This window comes from Amblyomma mixtum, chromosome 5 (genome assembly GCF_055824585.1).
Source record: "Amblyomma mixtum isolate Tamu chromosome 5, ASM5582458v1, whole genome shotgun sequence".
Classification (NCBI taxonomy): domain Eukaryota; kingdom Metazoa; phylum Arthropoda; class Arachnida; order Ixodida; family Ixodidae; genus Amblyomma; species Amblyomma mixtum.
Window position 1 is genome coordinate 74,022,898 of NC_143016.1, and position 19,105 is coordinate 74,042,002.

The window sequence follows — 19,105 nt, forward strand, 5'->3', positions numbered from 1 at the left end:
TTGGCATGCCGGTCTGGGCGACAACGCTTGCCCGTGTTTTTTGATATCCGCGCCCTTGGACTCGTGAGTTTGATTTGCGCTTGAGGAGCCGTGCTTCATTTGCTGTGACCGCTCTCGCGCCGCCGCATTTGTCCCGCGTCATTTTGACAGCCTGTCCGCCTTTCGATTGAGACTGTAAGGGCCAAGGATCGTTGTCGGCTCGGATTTGTCGAATGTTGTGGGTGGCTCTAGACGTGCGATCCCCGTTACTTACTCCGTTATTTAATGAGCCTCTGTTTTTTTTTTAGCCGTAAACCGGGCCCTCCCGCGGCACATACTGGTTTACACGTTCCCTATAGCCTAAATTGGTTCGCGCAGAGTACGAGCACCGGCGGGTTGCCGCTGCTGCACTTGATGCTGACTACGGCTTTACGTGTACCGTGTAAATTTGGGCCCATTGACTTACGGCGTGGAGCCAAAAAAAAAAAGGGGGGGGGGGGGGGGGGGGGGGGGGGTGGAAGGGGACATGTAACTGGCCGCGTAACTTGAGCGCTGCTCCAGAGAAAGCACCCGTCGTCCTTTTCACTCCATTTCGTACTTCATCACCCTTTTTCCTTTGAGGGAAGGGGGGGTCAGCAGCAGTATACGCCGCGGCAGGCGCACGTGCACTGACCCCCCCGTAATAAGCGGCTGCTCGGCGACTGCGTTTAACAATAAGCATGCACTGGTTCTTGCTCCCCCCCCCCCCTCTCCCTATACACGTGAAAAGAAACGATTGTCCCCTTTGAGAGAGCGTCGGAGGTGGTAGTTCATACGAAGAACTGCCGCTTCTTCGACGCTCTGTCTTTCCACGCGGGTGGGGGGGCGGAGAGGAGAGCTGCGTGCTTGCGTTCCGAGACCGTTCCGTCAGCGCGAGTAACAAAAGGCAGACAGCCAGCCAGGCCAGTGCTGCTGCTCCCGTGGCGGCTGAGCGTTGGTGGTGGTGCTGGCATGTCTTCGGGACAACGCCGGCGGCGGAGGCCGTACTACATACACCCGTCTCTCTTTGTCGGCGGCGGCGCCGACAAAACGCCGATTACGGCGCTGACAGCGTGATGAACACGGGTCGAAGCGGCGGCGGCGGCGGGCTCCGCCCGTGTGACGTGACGACCGCATGCCTGGATGATTTCTCTTCGCACCCCTCTCCCCTTTTTCCTCCCTCGCTGATCATCGTCGCGGTGCTGGCAGGGGGCGACGGGCCTGTAGATACAGTGCCCCTTCGTCGTCGCCCGCCGGAGCTTTCGATTGCGGGTCTTCTTCGCTTGTGCCGTTTTCGCATTGTTTGCCACCGCGCGCGGTCCTCCCCTTCGTCGATGGTTCCCGGGCTCTCCGCTCGCTGTACAGTTCGGGCTCGCTCCCTCCCCCCTCCCCAGCCCTCGCGCGCTCCGTCACCCCGACCGCGCTATGCAAGCTGACGCGTGTGGGCGGGGGACGCCCGCGTGTACCTACTTCTCTCCCGTCGCCGCGCGGGCAGGGTCAGCAACCTTGCCTTGTGCCGGCGGCCGCGGGATCGATCAAAGCGTGTGCGGGTGGGGTTTGCTGCTCGCGGAAGGCCGGGAGAGGGTGCGGAGGGGGAAAACCCCGCGGGTGCTGTTCGGAATTCGGGTCCCGTGCTTGCGAAGCGCCGTGTGTGCCTAGGCTGGCACCGTTCGTTCCTCTGGCGTCGCAGTCGTCTTCGACGTCAAACAGAGAGCTCTGCTGCAGCGGCTCCGGGGTTCGGAAAGCGGGAGTCGGAATCCGCGCCCCTCCGGTTTCTCCCCGTGTTGTACGCGCAAATTGAACCGGGCGCAGCCACCGACTATGAGTGCATTGTTTCGCCCCGGCAACACGACAGAGCGGGGCTCCGTCTCTGGGAGAGAGTCTTCTTGGACGTTATTCCTAGCGCTAGCGGAGCGGAGGGGATGTGTTTTCCTCCGTTCCGTGTGGATGTGTTGCTCTGCTGGTGATACCTTCGAGGTTAAATCTGTTGGCCAAGGTGGGAGTGTCAACACTGTTGACAGCGCGGACAGTTTTTATGCGCTGCGACCTTTGGTGAAGTCGAAAGGAAAGCGGTTGTTCGACCGGAGCGTTTGGGAGTACGGCACAACTTACGGAATCACGTCGTGCCGTCTTCGACGCATCGCGATAGAACCATATGATAGAATCACGCAGGAACGAGTCGGCGCTGCGCGTTGCGTTACTTCACGTCTGGGCTATTGCCAGGTGCGCCTAGAGGAAAGAGAGAGACAGCCAGTACCGCATTAATATACTTTCGTGCTCATCCTCTGCTCCGTTGCTCGCCAAGAGAGCACCCCGTCATCGCCCCCTGCGACGGCGCTGGCTCACTTCCGCGACGGCGCGGTGTACGCGATGCGATATGGATGTCTTCCGCCCCAGCGTGCGCGGTTTCGTCATTCATCACTCGACATGACGGTCATGTTTCATTTTACGCGGAGCCGATTTCGAGAGCGCCGGCGAAGGCTGCTTCCAGGAAGCGGCACTGCCGCGACGCGTGCCGCCGAGAAACCGCCCGAGGCGGCCGAGCAGGACTTGGCACCTCGCTTTCTGCGGCGTCCCCGCGGAGGAGGCCTCGGCGCAATGTGCGTTATTATACGGTAGGCGTCGCTCGCGCCATATACTACTTTTCCCGCATGCATAGCTGCGTGCCTGCGGCGCGAGGCTTGAGCAGCCTCCGCCGCTCTCTCGCTCCCTCAAGGGCGCGAGCGTTGTTGCCACACGCTCCTGCTACTCCGCAACCCCCCCCCCCCCCCCCCCCCCCCGTTCTTTCACCCTGCAACGGCATTCGGGGCCGCGGTCTGCGTGCGTGCCTCGGGCGGTCTGTGTCTCGAGGGGGACTGCTGCTGCAGCCGCTACACGACATGCATTTTCTCCTCGGCGCTTCTTTTTCAGCTCCGCGAAGTGTTTATTTATTGCCTCCGCTTTTTTTAATGTTGTTGTTTTGCATGTGTGTCACTCGATCTTTCGCGCTTGGCTGCGCGGCGCCATCAGAGGGCGTGGTGTGAGCGGGCGCAGGGGATGTTGTTGCGCAGTCGAGGCGGCGTTGGCGACGTTTAGGCAGCGGCACTTGAGAACGCGGGGCGACTGCGGTGTTGCCCTTGGGCGTTTCGACTAGCACCAGTGCAATACGGCGCGTGCGGCTTAGGAGGAGAGGGAGTGAGAGCAGGTAGGTTGTCTCGAGCGGCAGTGAAGTGTCTCATGCAGGAACTCTATACGTCGGGTTACTGATTTGTGCGCGACAACGTCATCTGCCGACATCTAGTGTGGCCCATTCCAGCACTTCTTTTCCACGGGCAGCAGCCACAGCTATAGAGAATCACAGTGGACATCTGAAGGAGGGAGTGTATGTGAGGCGTTGTCAATGCACAACGTGGCAGTTGTTGAGAGTGTGAGTGCAGGACAGAAAAAAAAGTACTCCGGTGTCTACCTTTCCCCGTCTTTCTCTTTGATGCGGCATTTCTAACTATAACGAACTGTCCGTATACCGGTTTGAAAGTCACGAAGGAGTATGCCGTTGTTTCTTCTCCGGTCTGTTCCGTATTGCTTGCTTGCAAGAAACATACCACGCTAGCTTCTTGTGTGGCTTGGTGGTTCCGAATTCTGCTTTTGTACTTTGTTTCAGCACTGCGCCAGGCGCCCGTGCAGAAAGTCTAGCCTAATGCCGCTTCGCTAATGAACAAGCCGACAGCCAGCTGTCACTGAGTATTGTCCCTCGCGGGCTGTGTGCGAGCGCGGCGTGTTCAAGACAAGGATAGAGAGAAGGCAAGGCGGAAGGAAGAGAACGTCCGGAAGGGCCAGAAATTTCGAGAGTGGGAAGAAAAGAAAAAATCAAAAGGAAAGCAGGGTATACAAGGACGAAACAAAAGCTTATGGTAATGAAGCGGCAGCGGCCATGTCGTCGTCGCTTGTCGGTTAGTGTACGCGCGCGCGCGCGTGGTCTTTTCATCCGCACTGCGCACACACACGCACTTTCGCGCATCAGGGGGTTGCGACGTGCGGTGGTGGCGCTGCGCACATACTGTACACGACCGTCGACTCTCGATGGCCGTGCCGTGGCGGCAATTACGACCGCGGGGCTAATTGCGACTGCTGATAGGGGCGTCCACCGCACTCGAGGCACAGATTGCGCTTCCCGCTCGTTCGCCCTCTCTCTAATGGTCTTCGCGCGGTCTGTTTCCTAAATGAATTCGCGGCTTGCGCGCTATACGGAGGGAGCACTCGGCAGCCGGCCGCTGATGCCCGGGACTGGAGCATATGGTGCCTGGTGCACCACACACGCATGCACACAACTAAGGGGGCCAGCGGCTTCGTGAGAGCCTCTTCATCGTCGTCCACGCGCCCAAGTCGCAACACCTGATGTTCTCAATATACTGAATATAGGTGCACAAAGCTAGCGCTGCCACTTTGCTCCGTGCTTTCACCAGGTATAGGCAGGCCAGTCCAGCCAGGAACGTGACAGCCTCTGTGGACCGAGTTTCTGCTGTAATACGGCCGCGGACATCGTATTGTTCCCAGTGAGGCGGACTTTAGTCCTGGGCGCGATGGTTTCTCCGGGAGTGAACGAAAGCATTATGGTCAGCATTCGTTGAAACCCCAAGGCGCCTTACGTCCTACGTCTGTCGCTCCCGACTTGGGGAATACAAGTGTCGGTAGATTCATCACCGAGTCGTCCGTGATTCCCCTTTTATTTTCTTCGCTTCCCACCTTCGGACCTCAAGCATATAACGGACGTTCCGGAAACGCGTTTTTTTTTTTTTTCGCCGAAGAAGAGCGCCCCGATATGTACGACTTGAGCTTCGGGGCGGCCCTGCCTTCTCCTCATCTTCCTGTGCCAGGAAGGGAAGATGGGAAAAACCTTCCCGTTGCTTTTCTGTCTTTCGCCGGTAGGAGCGCGGCCTCTGCCCACTGTCTTTCCCTTCCTCCCCGGAGTGTGAAAGGCGATGCGCGCAGCTGCGCTCGCTTCCCGGAAATTGGCCGCGCTGGCGCTGTCACTGAGCCGAAGCGTTTCGGGGGATAGTCGTCCTCCTCGAGAGGCGAGAGGAAGACGACGACGCCTCGGGGTGGACATTCCGGGCTGGCGGCGATCGACCGGCGCTGCTCCCACCCGCTGTCTCGCCTCGGCCCCGAAGCCGCAGAATACGCTGCGGGTTGCCTGCCTGCCCGAAGGAGCTGCGGCTCCGGAGGAAGAGAGAGCACACGCCAGGAAGGAGAAAGGAAACCGGGAGATGCGGGCGGCAAGACGGACGATCCCCGCAGGGCCCCAGCAGCGGAGAAGGCTCGCGTTGCAAGGTTTCGGAACCTGGGCAGCCCGGGGGTCCGAATTGACGTCACGCTTTGGTTCCGCCTCCTCCTTGTGGAGACTACGGGCAGTTAATATTCGAGCAGCGCCTACTGTTCTTCATTTCTCTTTGATGTCACTGCGCGCTGTGGTGCCTGTGTCTGCAGATCGTTTGCCTAAATGAATGAGCGAGACGTGTATATCAACAGCCTAAACAGTGGTTTGCTGCAGCTCAACAGCACGTGCTGAGGACATAGTCATGAGCACGCTTGTCTAGAGCGTTTGAACGACCCCCCTCCCCCCCTTCCCCCTTTGTCTTAATAAAGGAGGCGAAAATTTTAAGTGGGTACTGGATAATAGAGACGACGCATTGCGCTGGAGCGAAGGTGCAGAGACGTGCAATATGCATCGCGAATTGCATTGTACCATTAATGGAGCAATGGAGCCAAGTTTTCACTTCGCTCCTCAGCATACCGCTCCAATGCTCTGGACAGGTGTGCTCGTGACACCTTCAGACCTTGGTCGTTTGGCGGATCAAACGGAGGTCTGTTCACAGTCTGTATCATGTAGTAGCGGTGCTCGGTAGGTTCTTAAGATACGTAAAAGTCCAAAATCGAATAATCGTTGTTTGTTCGCTAGCACAGCGCCCTGGGACGTCCATAACTGCGGAAGTTTAGAGCACAGCCAGCGTCATTCTGCAGCGCCACCTCGAAACATCGATGGCGCTGCGATGCCTTGCCAGAGAAGACGACGACGAAGAGGAAGCTTGCGCGGTTCCATCGGGGGCAGCGAGGCCGTGCCCGAGGAGGCGGGTCGTTGTGTGCGGCAGCGGCGCGCCAGAGGCTCGGCACCACCATGTACGCCAGCTGTAAGCGCTTCGTCACGGGCTTCCCGTACATCGCCAACTGGACGCTGGTCGAGTTCCGGCGCGAACCGCCCTTGGACCGCGTCTGCTCGCTGTGCGGAGTGCTGGCAGCCGAGACCCTGTGGGCGCCCTGCAAGCACGTCTTCTGCCGCCGCTGCTTCCAGGGCCTGGCGACGGGCGAGCCGCTCTGCTGCCCCGTGGACGGCGTCGACTTCAGCGCCCAGCAGATGCGCCTGGATCGCTCGGCGCCGGACCTGTTCCGCCAGTACCCGGTGGGCTGCAAGAACAAGGGCTGCTTCCACGTGCCCACGCTGGCCACCTACGAGAAGCACATCGCCCTGTGCGAGTACCAGCTCGTCCTCTGCGAGCTGTGCTCCCGGCGCGTGCAGGTGTCCCAGGTGCTGGCGCACATCCGCAACGAATGCCGCAGGGTGTCCACTAAGACAGTGAACGTCGAGGCGGCGAAGTCCGGTTATGCCGCCCCGGACGGGGCCGTCGGCGGAGACTGCGCCCAACGACCGGACGCACGGGTGGAGACTCCGCTCGCCGACCGTTGCGATGTCGTGAGCCAGGAGCTCAAGACGCTGCGCATGACGATCCACGATGAACTGCGCTCGTTTCGCACGGCGCTGGAAGAGGCCAAGGCTTCTCTGGCCGAGGACCAGCGCCTGTGGAAGCAGTCCACCGTTAACGCCGGCGACGAGACGGCGCAGCTGCTGCTTCTGGAGGGCGACCCCCTCAGCCGAGAGCTGGGTGCCGTGGAGGAAGACAGCCCGCCCTCGTCCTGCTACGTCTGGAAGGTGGCCGACTTCGCCCGCATGCGACAGGACGCCCTGGAAGGACGCACCACGTCGTTCAGCAGCGACGCCTTCTACTGCGGAGGCGCGGGCTACCGCATGTACCTGCAGGGCAGCCTGGGCAACTCGTCGACCGCTGGCGGGCCGTGCCTGGGACTGTACTTCGTGCTGACGGCGGGCTCGTTCGACACGTCGCTCAGCTGGCCCTACTCGCAGAAGACCTCGTTCGTGCTTATCTCGACGGGCGGCGCGTACAACATTCAGGGCGACATCCGGCCGGAGTCTGAAGGCGAAGAATGGGGCCACTGCTTCCGCAAGCCCCGGCCGGGCGAGGACAACGAGGGATTCGGCTTCTCGCAGTTCATCACGCTCGACGACCTGGCGAACCCGGACTACGGATACATTCGAGACAACTCCTTCACCGTCCACTTCCTCACGGAGCTCAAGGCCTAGCGCAGTGGCGGCACAAGTGCGTGGCGGTGAAATAAAAATTGAGTACCTGGGAAAGTTTTTACGGGGCAACGGGCCGTTCGGTCATCTTGTCCACCACCAGCTACACATGAAAAGAGCTTGTGCTGATGAATAGCTGTCGTATCAGAAGAAAAAAAAAACTGAATGATGTATTGTTCTCGTGATCATAATTCGTTGAAGTATTGACTATGGTTGAGTTAGGTAGAGTGGTTACAAGAAAAGAGTGTAAATGCCCTAGCATTTGCACAGTGTGACGCGTTCGAGGTATACTGTTCGTTGGCCACGTTGTTTAGACGCTCTCGCTAGTTATCTATGGCTCATTGCCTGTCGAGTTTCGTTCTGCGAATTCCCGCAACTGCTACTATTTAATTACCGTGCGCGCATCGGCTTCGGAGAAACAGACGATAACCTTGCCTTTGTGCTTCCCGCATGCGGCATGCGTACGAACCAAAGTGCATTAGCCAGACGGCACGCGCGTCTCGTCTGGCGAACAATAACTCGTTCAGAAACGCGGGCGCACGGCTGGAAGACCGGTGCAGCGACCCTCGGCTCCAGGCGTTCCGCGAGAGCGAACATCGTCGTCGTTGGGCAAACGCGCTTGTGAAATCTGTTTACGTCGCCGAGGAAGGCGGGTGTACGTTTCTGTTTCGCGTCAGAGCGCAACGATGTGCTAAGGCAGGCCAGTAGCGGGCTAGACTTAGGCTAAACTTGACGCAGACCAATTAATTGTCGTGAGGTTCAGTCTGTGCTCAGCGACTATGACGATGTATCACTTCTTCCTCTTTTTCCGTCACGGCGGTGAAGTAGTCTTTCCTAGCAATTAAGGGCCCGCAATCGCGGCTGGTGTAGTGGCGCATGCCTTGTTTTCCCCTTTCGTCGTCTGACCCTGGGAGCTGCGCGAGCGAGCGCATGCGTCCGTGGGCTGCGTGCGAGCGCAGTGGCCGTGGAACAACGGGCGGCGCGCATGCATATATCCTCCGCGCTGCTCGTAAAGCAGTGCGACCGGCTACACAGTTGCGAAAACGGCGCGCCTGCCGGAGGCGCGTGCCGCGCCACTGTCGCAATGGGCCGTTTGGACGGTCGGTCCCACGGGCCTGTTGTCTCGCTTCACTTTTTCTCCTTCCTTCGGTAGAGACGGGGTGGCTGACTGCACCTTGCTTTCGCCGGCCCGCGTCGTCTCTGATGAGGTCGAGCTCTTGCGAGTGCTTCTGGCGTCGTATGCTCGTTACCGCGCATGGAAGCTCAGTAGAGTGTATGTATGCATAGGCGCTGTCGCTCAGCTGAAAGGGCTCGCGCACCGTGGAACACATTGTTTTGTGGCGCTGCCAGCGCGGCAGTGGGTATATAGAGCGCTTGGAAGAAGGGCATTGGTCGGCCGAGACACCGCTGCCTGGCTACCTCTCGTGTATTTGGCGATCGCGGCCGCACGGCCCTTTTGTTTTCGTTACGGCGTCTAGTCTTAGTCAAGCTGAAACTAAGCTAGCTGCGCTGTGATAGGCTGTGCCAGAGGGATGGGCTTGTGCTTGCCCAAGTGTGTGATTGCCAGAGCAGTTGGGCAGATCACAGTGAGGCAGACGTTTTGAAAGCTGCTCACATCTTTCGTTCTTCCTCTTTTCCTTCATCCTGACTGGTTTAGGGAACAATGCCCAGTTGATTCCAGTTGGTTCCTAGCTGAGTTGCAGTTGGTGTTAACTGGGAGTGAACTGGGAACCAACTGGAACCAACTGGAAATTTGACCATTGGGATTTTTGCCTAGAACCGTTTGTTATTTCCGTGCAGCATGGGTGTGTGGATAGACAGGCATTGATAAGGCACTTTATGTCATTTATAGCTGGTAGCCGTTTGTAGCTTGGGTAAACTGAAAGTGACTGTCATCTGCTGACATTATACTGCTAGAACTTTGCCTAACCACATCTGTCATGAAAGGTGATATTTCTTGACATGGCCGCTTCTGGCTGCCATGTCCGTGTGGCAGTTCACATTATCTAAATTTTCATTGTCATGATTGCCTCTAATCAGATCAATTACACTTTAGCACAAAGGCCACTCTCACTCAGTGGTCACTAATCATTCCGGTCCTCCACCAGCCTTGCCCACCCTATGTTATCAAATTTCAGAATTTCATCTAACCCCCTATTTATGCCTCCACTCTGTTGCTATCCACTCTGCTCTAATGGGCCTCTGGTTACCTGTTCTGCTCATTACTTGTCTTGCCCCTAATCAATTTTCGCCTTTTGCTCAGCCGCGCTCACAAGCATTAAAGCTTAAGCGGGCTGGTAATAATCATGCATATTTACCTGGCAGTAAACTATTATTATTATTATTATTTTGGCTTTTTAAAATACCACTAACCAAACTTTGTTCTTCTGATCTATGCTGTGTTATTCTCTTGCTTAACCTTAAGGCTCAACCAATATACGTTCCGAATATTAATTCAGAAAAATTTTGGCACTCTTGTATTCTAATGGAAAGGCTTGGTTGTTATACTTCGTAACGTCACGTTCTTCTTTGAAATAATTATGCTTGGATGGCATCATGTGAAATGTTTTTTTTTTTATATCTTTGTTGTGCAGCTCCAGAGCTCGTCGGCAAGTTCCGTGGAAACCAGACGCACAGTGACCACTTCCGTCTCCTAGAGCAGGATGGCCACAACCTTCTTGTGGGGGCTAGGTGAGCAGAGTTTTTCTTCCTTATGGTGTGTTGCAGGAGCCAGCTAGTTGCAAAAAGATTGCTCTTCTTAAACTATAGATCTCATGATTGGAATGCATACTTTAAAAAAAATATTGGGCATTGAAGTCAACTTATATTCATCACTGCACAGGTATTTCCCCACTAACTCTGCAAATTATTTTTAAAACACATATAGTAGATAATTGAAGTAGCTTAAGAAAGCTTTATCATTGTTTTTCACACTTAATTGAAAATGTGGGGTATTCATAGCCATTGTTTGTGTCTTCTGTATTTTCTTGTTATTCACTTGCAGTTTAGTTAATTTCCTCGGTGGTGTTCTGCTGCTGACCCGAAAGACGCGGGTTCGATCCCAGCCGCGGCGGTTGAATTTCTTTGGAGGAAATTCTAAAAGGCCGTGTACTGTGCGATGTCAGTGCCCGTTAAAGAACCCCTGGTGGTCGAAATTTCCGGAGCCCTCCACTACGGCGTCTCTCATAGTCTTAGTCGCTTTGGGATGTTAAACCCCATAAACCAACCATAAACCAACCAACTTTCCTCGGTGGAGTTTCTGTATGGTTACTTTCTAAAATCAAGGAACATTTGTTTATGCTAGCTGTGATAGTGTGAAATATCCTGTAGGGTGCAATATGTATCAGGTGCCATGAACTGTAATCCATGATTGTTATCTTATCTTCCAGGAATGTTGTCTACAACATCAGCCTTTCTACGTTGGAGTTACAAAAGGTGCGGCTGCATTAGTTACTAATAATTGCACAAGGGACTCTAGAGCATACCTACCCCTTACTTTTGGTGGCAGTGTTCAGGAGGGCATTGAATTTTCAACCTTCTTATTGCCATTGCTGTACATTAGTGCAGGTCAGCATTTCTTTGCTTAGGAGTGTAAACAAAATAGAATAATCAAAAAATGAACAGATGAAGCAAGGGTAATGCATCTAAGGATAGCCCTAAAAGCTATTGCGGGAAAGAGCTGGCAAGGATGGGTGCTAAAGGAAGGGTTAAACACGCCAATTTAAGCACATCAGAAACACCTGAATCACCTGTGTTTCTAAGACAGGACTTGATTAGGACTGAGCATTGTAAAAGAGCTTGGTGTCCAGGTCTTTCATAGTCTGACGAACTTGTTTTCTCTTGCAGAAGTTGGAGTGGTTTTCCGATGGTAAAGATATTGACATGTGCAAGCTGAAAGGAAAGAGTCAGGTGAGTGACAGTAGCCACTTTCAACCATGGCTTTTGTTCAGCCTTTGTGCAAAGCATCTCAACTGACTCTCGTCTCTGATGCACCATTCCACACCTTTTTAGGAGGCGTGCCAGAACTACATCAGGGTGCTGGCGAGAAAGTCTGAAACTGTCATTTTTGTCTGCGGCACAAATGCGTACAAGCCACGCTGCAGGGACTATGTGATATCTCCGGTCAGTATTTCCTCTATTCAGAACTCTACGAAGTCTTGCTCCGAGAAAACTGCACCAAGTTTATTGCTGCGAGGTTGGCTTGCAACACTGTTCATGTTTGGCATGAACTTATGTTCTTATTGCCACACTTTTGATTTTTTTACATATATTGGAGGGCTCTTCATCGGCTGTTGCTTCCTTCTCGGCTTATTCCAAGCCTGTTAAACAGTCAACTACTACGGCTACGAAAGATCTATTGTTAGCAGTTAAATAAAGCTAAGCTGTAACACAATAACAGGCCTTCTACCTTTAAAGCTTTCTTAGAGTGCAGCTATGCCGTTATGCTTCTTTTTTCTTGTATGTATTCGGTAAGCATGGGTTTAGTAGCAAAAGCTTGTGGGCCAGTTAATCGTTGTGAAGATCAATGTGAAGTGTTCATTATATTGCTTCGCTTTTCTGTCATGACCCTGTCTGTAGTACTTTGTTAGATGCCTTACCGCAAGAAAATAATGACTAGTTTGCCAATTTATACACTCTGAAAGGTCCTCCTAACAATTTTATCTCTTCCTGCCTTGAAGCTCAGCATTTTATATTTCTTAAATGCAATGCAGTCCACTCAGTTGTGGTTGTGTGTTCATTACCTTTATTTCATTTCAAGGTGACATGAGCTTTCAAATTTAATGAGCTTTTTGCCTTAAACTCTCAACAGCATGCTTCCATGCTGCTTCTCCATGCTTCTTTTTTTTGTTTTCATTGTGCTTGATTAAAAGCAGCGCACTGCTGAGCTGCCATATGTTCAACTCTGATCTGGTCCCAGCAAGAGCAGCAGTGCGTGCCCCTGGGAAAGACAATTGTTTGCACATGGCATGTATGTTAATACACATTGATTGCTCGAGAGGGATTGATGGCAACCATTCTTGCAGGACGGGGAATACATAGTGAAGGAGCAGGTGCCTGGAGAGGGTCTGTGCCCCTTTGATCCCAAGAACAACAGCACAGCCATATTTGCTGGTAAGAACTGCGTGCCCTTCGTCACCTGAACTCGCACACGCACAAAAAAAAAAACATAGAGGAGGGAACAATTTCTACTACACTTTGTGTAATCGACTGGTTGACCAAGTGTAACCAGAATTGATGGCCTAGGTTTTTGGTTGACTTGCTGTCATATTTTTGGTTTTTCGATAGCCTTGATTGAAGGTCAGTTTGGTACCTTACAATCTACAGATTCCCGTAGTGTGCACAGTGCAAGAAGCCATAAAGGCGCGGTCCGAGCACTCAGCTCAACAGACTCTTGTTTTTAGTGCACAAGTTAACAATAAATAAGAACAAATTGTTTGCAGTAATTTAACTTGCGTATTCAAGTCATATGCTAGTTGAGATTCAAGCTACTAATCTGAGTCGCAGACTTTTTGGCTCCATTTCTGTGCTTCACCAGCAGGCGGGTGTCAACTTTTGTGAGGTGTTGCGTAAATACAGTGCAGCCAACTTTATATGTTGGCATCTCACCTTGCTTCATGCCTGTTCCTCGCATCAATTCCTTTTCCTGTATCTCGCAAGCCTGCATCACAAATTCAGTTGGGTGCACACAAGTTGAAACGGAGCTCGGAGACACTTCTCATAAGGGTCGTGCTTCGGGCACCTCGTGCAGAGACAATGGCTTCAAGCCTGACTTCCCACTCCGCTCTTTTGTCCCAAAGTCTGGACAAATGACAGGGCCGGCCATGGGCCATGCAAGAAAGGGTCACGGTCAGCCGCCTGCGTGGCTCCCTCTCAACTTTTTGCATCGCTGCACACTTTGCGTCCTTCTTTTGGTGGCGCAGTGACCTACGAGGGGGTCCCGCATTGTGTGACTTGCCTACATTGAGCCTTGCTTTTGATTCGCTCTTCTTTTGACAGTAGCACTGCTGGCACAGAGGGTGCAGTGGAAATGACAGGCGAAGTTGTTTAGCTGAGCTGCCTAGGATTTTAACGAACGTGCACTGTTTGTTAACCATGTGTTGAGTCTTTTGAGCACAAAACTGTAAAATAGTCAACATGAACTATGCATTACATGAGGTACACTTATAACTAGAGACCACATGCGTAGTGGTGATCGTAAGAGGCCACATGTGTACTCCACTGCAAGCTTCACTCTTGCGAGCCTGCAGACTGCTCTCCCATATGAATCGAGAGTATGTATGTGATTAACTTGTTTGCTACTACAGTATTATGCTGGAAACATAACCCCAGTGGAATTTGCATAGATATCAGATTAATAAAAAACTTCAGCTTGGCTGCCTTTCGAGGCAGGGGAACACATCCGTACAGCACCTTTCATGCCATAGGCTTGCAGCTTGTATCGAGTTCTGACATTCGTCTTTCACTTTAAGAGCATTGAGCGAACATCGGGAAAGCACAGAAAGCTTTTTCACACTATTTTGGGAACCACAGTTGATCGTTAATGTCTCTTTCATCCTGTTTTTTCTTGTACTGTTGTTTCTGGCGTACTAACGAGTACTGCTGATTTTTAACGCATCTTTCTGTGGAAATTAGAACTGGTCTTTGTATCACCTGCTGCTGCTGCTGTATTTACTTATTACGTGATGAGCTAAGTGCACCTTTGGTCTCTTCTGTTTGTTACCATGCCGCTTGGGACGTTCAGGTCCCCTCTCAAGGAGGACAGGTAAATATGGCTACTGTGGCTTTGTGGCGAATGGCATGGTGCAGAAACGTGCATGTAATACAATGTGCACATGACAGATATTATGTTTTGAAGTTTTTAGATAATTTGGGACTGAAATATTCATCTAAGGTTGCATACTGTAATGGGTATTCTACTTTTTAAGACGTGGTTTTATGGGCATACTGCGATGTCCAAGCACAGCATTCAGTTAGGCATGCTAACTTGTATGTATTGCTTATTGTGTTCATTTCATTTCATTTATTAAGTCCTCAAAGGCCCCATTTAAGGGGCATTACATGAGGGGTGGGCGGGGAGTACGGCAGTTATGACAAAAAAAAAAATGATTTTCGATGGCAGTCTTGAATTGTTGAAGATCTTCAAGGGAAGCGATATGGCCGGGAAGCTCGTTACAGTCCAGGGCAGTACGGAGGAAAAATTATTTTTGGAACGTTGTGGTATGGGCGCGCTGGGATCGATTGGCGGTTACAAAATTTGCACGGAGCATTGTTCTGTTTCATTGTTGCTTACAAAATGTAGCAGTACTGGTGTTCATACACGTGGATTTTTTTTCTTTTGTTTTGTACCCTGACTCTCTTGTAATGAGGGGAATTTCTTGTGCTCTTTTATAAGATGGCGACCTGTATGTGGCCACTGTTGGCCAGCTTTCGGGGGCAGACCCGCTCATCTACAGGAAGCCTCTCAGGACGGAGCCCTTTGATCTGAAGCACCTGAATGGTGAGTGGGTTGTGTTGCTTGTGACTGTTTATGTGCCATTGCTCTTATTTCCTTTTTTTTTTGTTTCTTGCTTGACAAAAATGGCATTTCATTCAAAGACTGCGAGATTAACTCGTGTTTCTGTTTGCAGCTCCAAACTTTGTAAGCTCCATCCACTATGAAGATTATGTGTACTTCTTCTTCCGCGAGTCAGCTGTGGAGTTTATTAACTGTGGAAAGGCAAGTATTGATCACATCTTGGACCTGGTGTCTCCTTCCTGATATAGAAAATCCAGTTTGATCACTCTGGTTTATTGCACTGCACATCGTTGATTCCGCAGAATCATTAGAGCAGATTAATGAATCTATGAAGCCGATTCATTAGAGAACGATGATTGATGAGAATCTTCTCTGCTGGCACATTTCAACGCATAGCATTGTCTACAGGCTGTACAGAAATAGTGAGAGAAATTTTGTATTTCACGTCAATTTACAAATCTGCTGACATATAAACCAGCTTTGTTGTCGAGCTGGTTGCCTTGTAAAATGCATTTTATTTGACATTTAAGAAACATTTGGATTTCAGTAAAACAAAATTATGCTTTGCTGCACCTGTAGGTTGTATATTGTAGTGAGCAGAGTTCTGTGCACCTCACTCACTTTTTTTTAGCCTTCGCAGTCACTGATACTGTATTTCTAGTGACATATTGTTGCAGCACGTGTGTATTCTTCTACAAACATGATTCAACTTCGTCTACATGAGAGCTCAGGGAACTTTACACATTCTCTATCTGAGACATATTTTTAGCACTTCCGAAGGCAAAGCAGCTCCACTAGTTTCAACGGTGCACTGCTTAGTTTAAAAATGATGCCAGATACCTGGCAGCTGTTCGTTGCGGTTCTGTAGCTAGCATTATCACTTGCCCTCATGTTTTCAAAGTATCCATCAGTTTGGAAGTCAGATTTAACATACCCATCATCCAGCATACCCTTTAAATCTCTATTTGGCTGTGGAAGGCTGATTCTGTAGGTGGCATTATGCAAAAAAGGGGATAAGTGTTAAATAACTGAAGCTGCTGCACGAGTAATACGGTTCCCGCGTGCACTGAAAAACTATCATCCAGGATTTTGTAGTCTGTTTGAATTAACTGAAAACAGAACTGTCTGAGCTTAGATTATTGCATGCAGCTATAATTTATGCAGGAATACAAATAAACTGGCACATATACAGACGTCACATTTTAAAGCAGCCAGGGTTTTAGCCTTCTCTTTTGGAGACCTGTCACTGTTTAGCATTTTTTGAAGTTTCCTAGTGTTGTGTACAGGGTCGTCCACTCTTAGTTAGAACACGCTAGCGCATGGCCGTACTCTTCAGAGGGCCACCACGCACGACACAGTCGCTCATCGCAGCAAAGTGGTGCAGGCGAAGGTGTTCCTGGACGTGGTGCTTCGCGTCATCTGCCACTTCGCTTCGATGTGCAAAGAGCACGGCCATGCGCTAGCGTGTTCTAACTAAGAGTGGACGACCCTGTACATCATCATTGGGTTGAAGTTAAACTAAGGGTTAGCCGCATCTAAAAAGTGCGGGGGAAGGGGGGAATTAACATAGAAAATATCGGTAATTGTGCACTCTAAAATGTCAATCATTTTATTTCTTTTTCTTCTGGAACATTTCGCTCTCTCAGGTCTTGTGCACCATGTGCTTTGCTTTTCTTTGCAATGCAAGAACCTGCTGATTTGCTTTTGTCCTGCGCAGACGATTTACTCCCGAGTGGCGCGGGTGTGCACTCGGGACAAGGGCGGGCCTCACAAGTTCCAGCAGCGCTGGACCTCTTTCCTCAAGGCGCGACTCAACTGCTCCGTTGGCGGAGACATTCCTTTCTACTTCAACGAAATACGTAAGCTACACTGCGGCCGTCCCATGTAATGTCCCATGTCACTGCGCTCAGTGTGCTGTGCATCGGGTTCTACCTAGCTGCCACATCTTCATCCTCCGACGCCTTTTTGTAATGGTTGGCATTTCATTAAATTACCCGAGGATGCACTCTGCAGTCAGACTTCAGTGGAGAAAAAAAAAAAGAAAGCTCGTGCATTGCATAAGTAATTTCTCCTGTGACATTGTGTGCAACAGCAAAAGTTATGTTCTTCTCAGTGTCTCCTGGTGCTTACAGTAAATATACACTGAATGTGCAAATTAGTCAAACTCTTTTGGTGATCTTCAGTTTGCAGGAACACAACATTTGTTCGTAGTGATGATGGCTAGCCACATCCATGTCATAACCTGTAACTGAGTTATGATTTAGCCTAGTGCGGTGTCGGTTACTGTAGCCCAGCAACATTTGTCAGTGAAGTGTGGCACCTTGACAACATGCCCATGTGAAAATGAGCACCGCTGTATTTCTGAATTTTCTTTTCCAGAATCGACCAGCCCAATTGTGGATGGCATCTATAATGGCAAGGAGGCCAAGCTCATCTACAGTGTGTTCACCACACCACAGTAGGTTGGCCTTGGACTGTTCGTGCTTTCGTGCCACTTGTACAGATTGCCATATGTATGTTTTTAGTATGCATGCTGCCTTTACACATGTAATAATGTTGGCAATCTCTAATAGCTTGGCACTTCTGGCGTGCTGCATATAGGCGACATTTGTTTGAAAAGCCAGTATGAATTAACATATGGCATAGGACAGCATAAATATAGACGCATATACTTAGCCTAATGGTATCAACAAGATGCAGCCTGTGATCACAGCAGAGCCAGAAAGCAGTCAGCCCAGGCACAGGAGGATTGATCTGTGAAAACGAACTATGTTTTCAGTGAGCCACACAAGAAGTGTATTTGTGTTTGTGGCCGTTGGTAATAATACGCTAACTGCAATTGACTAAATCAGGGGCTGTCAAATTGGGTTCTGTGAAACACCAAGGTTCCTTGGAAAGATTTTCGGTGTTCCCCAAGCACCTAAATGCACGCCTAAACCTCTACCTTTCTGTTACCACTTTATCTTGAAATGAACCACACCTTAATTGTTCACTGGGGACTGCGTCATTTTAGAGCCATTCCTGGTTAATTGAATATGGGCATTTTTTGAGGTGCTGTCATAAGTCAGCATGCTCCTTTCTGCATGTATGTCAAGCAGGAAGGAACCAAAGCTAGACATGTGGTGTTACTCAACATCTTTTGAAAGCTGTTGGGGTTCCCTGGAGCTGAAAAAAATAAAAACCCCTGGACTAAGGCATGAACCACTCTTTGCTCCATCGCTGTGTACCCATGACTTTAGATTAAGATACTTAAATCTTTACTTGTGTGGTGACAGACCCGGTGCTTGAATACACTTAATGTGCTTTTGCACGACTCCTAGAAGCAGTTGGTTGACACGTGATGCCACAAATTTTCTCGCAACAGCAACAGCATCAGTGGGTCAGCAGTCTGTGCATTCCGCGTTGAGGACATTCAGCGGGTGTTCGAGGGCCCCTTCAAGGGTCAGGACGACATCAACTCAAACTGGCTGCCCATTGTCAACTCCAAGGTTCCAGAGCCCAGGCCAGGACAGGTGGGTGGTGTGCTTGTGGCATTGTCAATAGCCATCCGCATTGCGGGCACTCTGTTCTAGTTTTGCAGACACGATGACTGCCTTATTAATGCAGGTGCTCTGAGCATGAAAAATAAGTAAATAAGTGTTGCAGGTTAAGGTCACTTCATAGATTTATTATTGGCAACAAGAAACAAACACTGTTCGAGAGCACATGTGGAGATGGCATCTCTCCATTTTTTGAGGTGGGTTTTATTCAAAGACTGTGCCATAAACTCTCATCACAAGTAGAGAGGCTTGTAAGTTTCACAGTAAATTTGTACTGGTACGGCTAGTCACAGAAGACTCATTGTTCTTGCACATGTAACCTATTACCTAAGTGGGATAAGTTTGTCATGTGCATGTTTTTTTGTTGGTTTTTTTTCCATTCCAGTGCGTAAATGACTCCAGGACGCTTCCTGATGTGACGCTAAACTTTATCACGGAGCATCCACTAATGGACCAAGCCGTTCCCTCTCACTTTGGCCGCCCCATTCTGGTGCACACCGGCTTCCAGTAAGTTTCCTCGCCCATGTCTATCGTGTATTGCTTAATTTATTCACTGAAATATTGTAAAAATGCTAGCTAGCAATGCGCTCTTAAAAGCCCATATAGGTAACAGAAACAGTAAAAGTGACCATGTTTACGAGAATA

The 19,105-nt window shown here is 50.8% G+C and overlaps 1 protein-coding gene and 1 pseudogene across 4 annotated transcripts in view; both read left to right on the forward strand.

Annotated features, from left to right (window-relative positions):
* Sema1a (semaphorin 1a) overlaps positions 1-19,105 on the forward strand; it is a 120,083-nt gene that overhangs the window by 85,235 nt on the left and 15,743 nt on the right. For all 3 annotated transcript variants that reach the window (XM_089545142.1, XM_089545143.1, XM_089545144.1), the window contains exons 3-13: positions 10,000-10,096; positions 10,795-10,840; positions 11,252-11,314; positions 11,417-11,527; positions 12,430-12,517; positions 14,799-14,903; positions 15,034-15,122; positions 16,639-16,780; positions 17,301-17,379; positions 18,286-18,433; positions 18,846-18,967. In XM_089545142.1, the coding sequence (XP_089401268.1) occupies positions 10,000-10,096; positions 10,795-10,840; positions 11,252-11,314; positions 11,417-11,527; positions 12,430-12,517; positions 14,799-14,903; positions 15,034-15,122; positions 16,639-16,780; positions 17,301-17,379; positions 18,286-18,433; positions 18,846-18,967 (1,090 nt within the window). The remainder of the gene's footprint in view (positions 1-9,999; positions 10,097-10,794; positions 10,841-11,251; positions 11,315-11,416; positions 11,528-12,429; positions 12,518-14,798; positions 14,904-15,033; positions 15,123-16,638; positions 16,781-17,300; positions 17,380-18,285; positions 18,434-18,845; positions 18,968-19,105) is intronic.
* On the forward strand, positions 2,850-9,346 carry LOC149342675 (TNF receptor-associated factor 2-like; annotated as a pseudogene). The gene is made up of 2 exons (XR_016283062.1): positions 2,850-3,181; positions 5,938-9,346. The product of XR_016283062.1 is annotated as a TNF receptor-associated factor 2-like (transcript).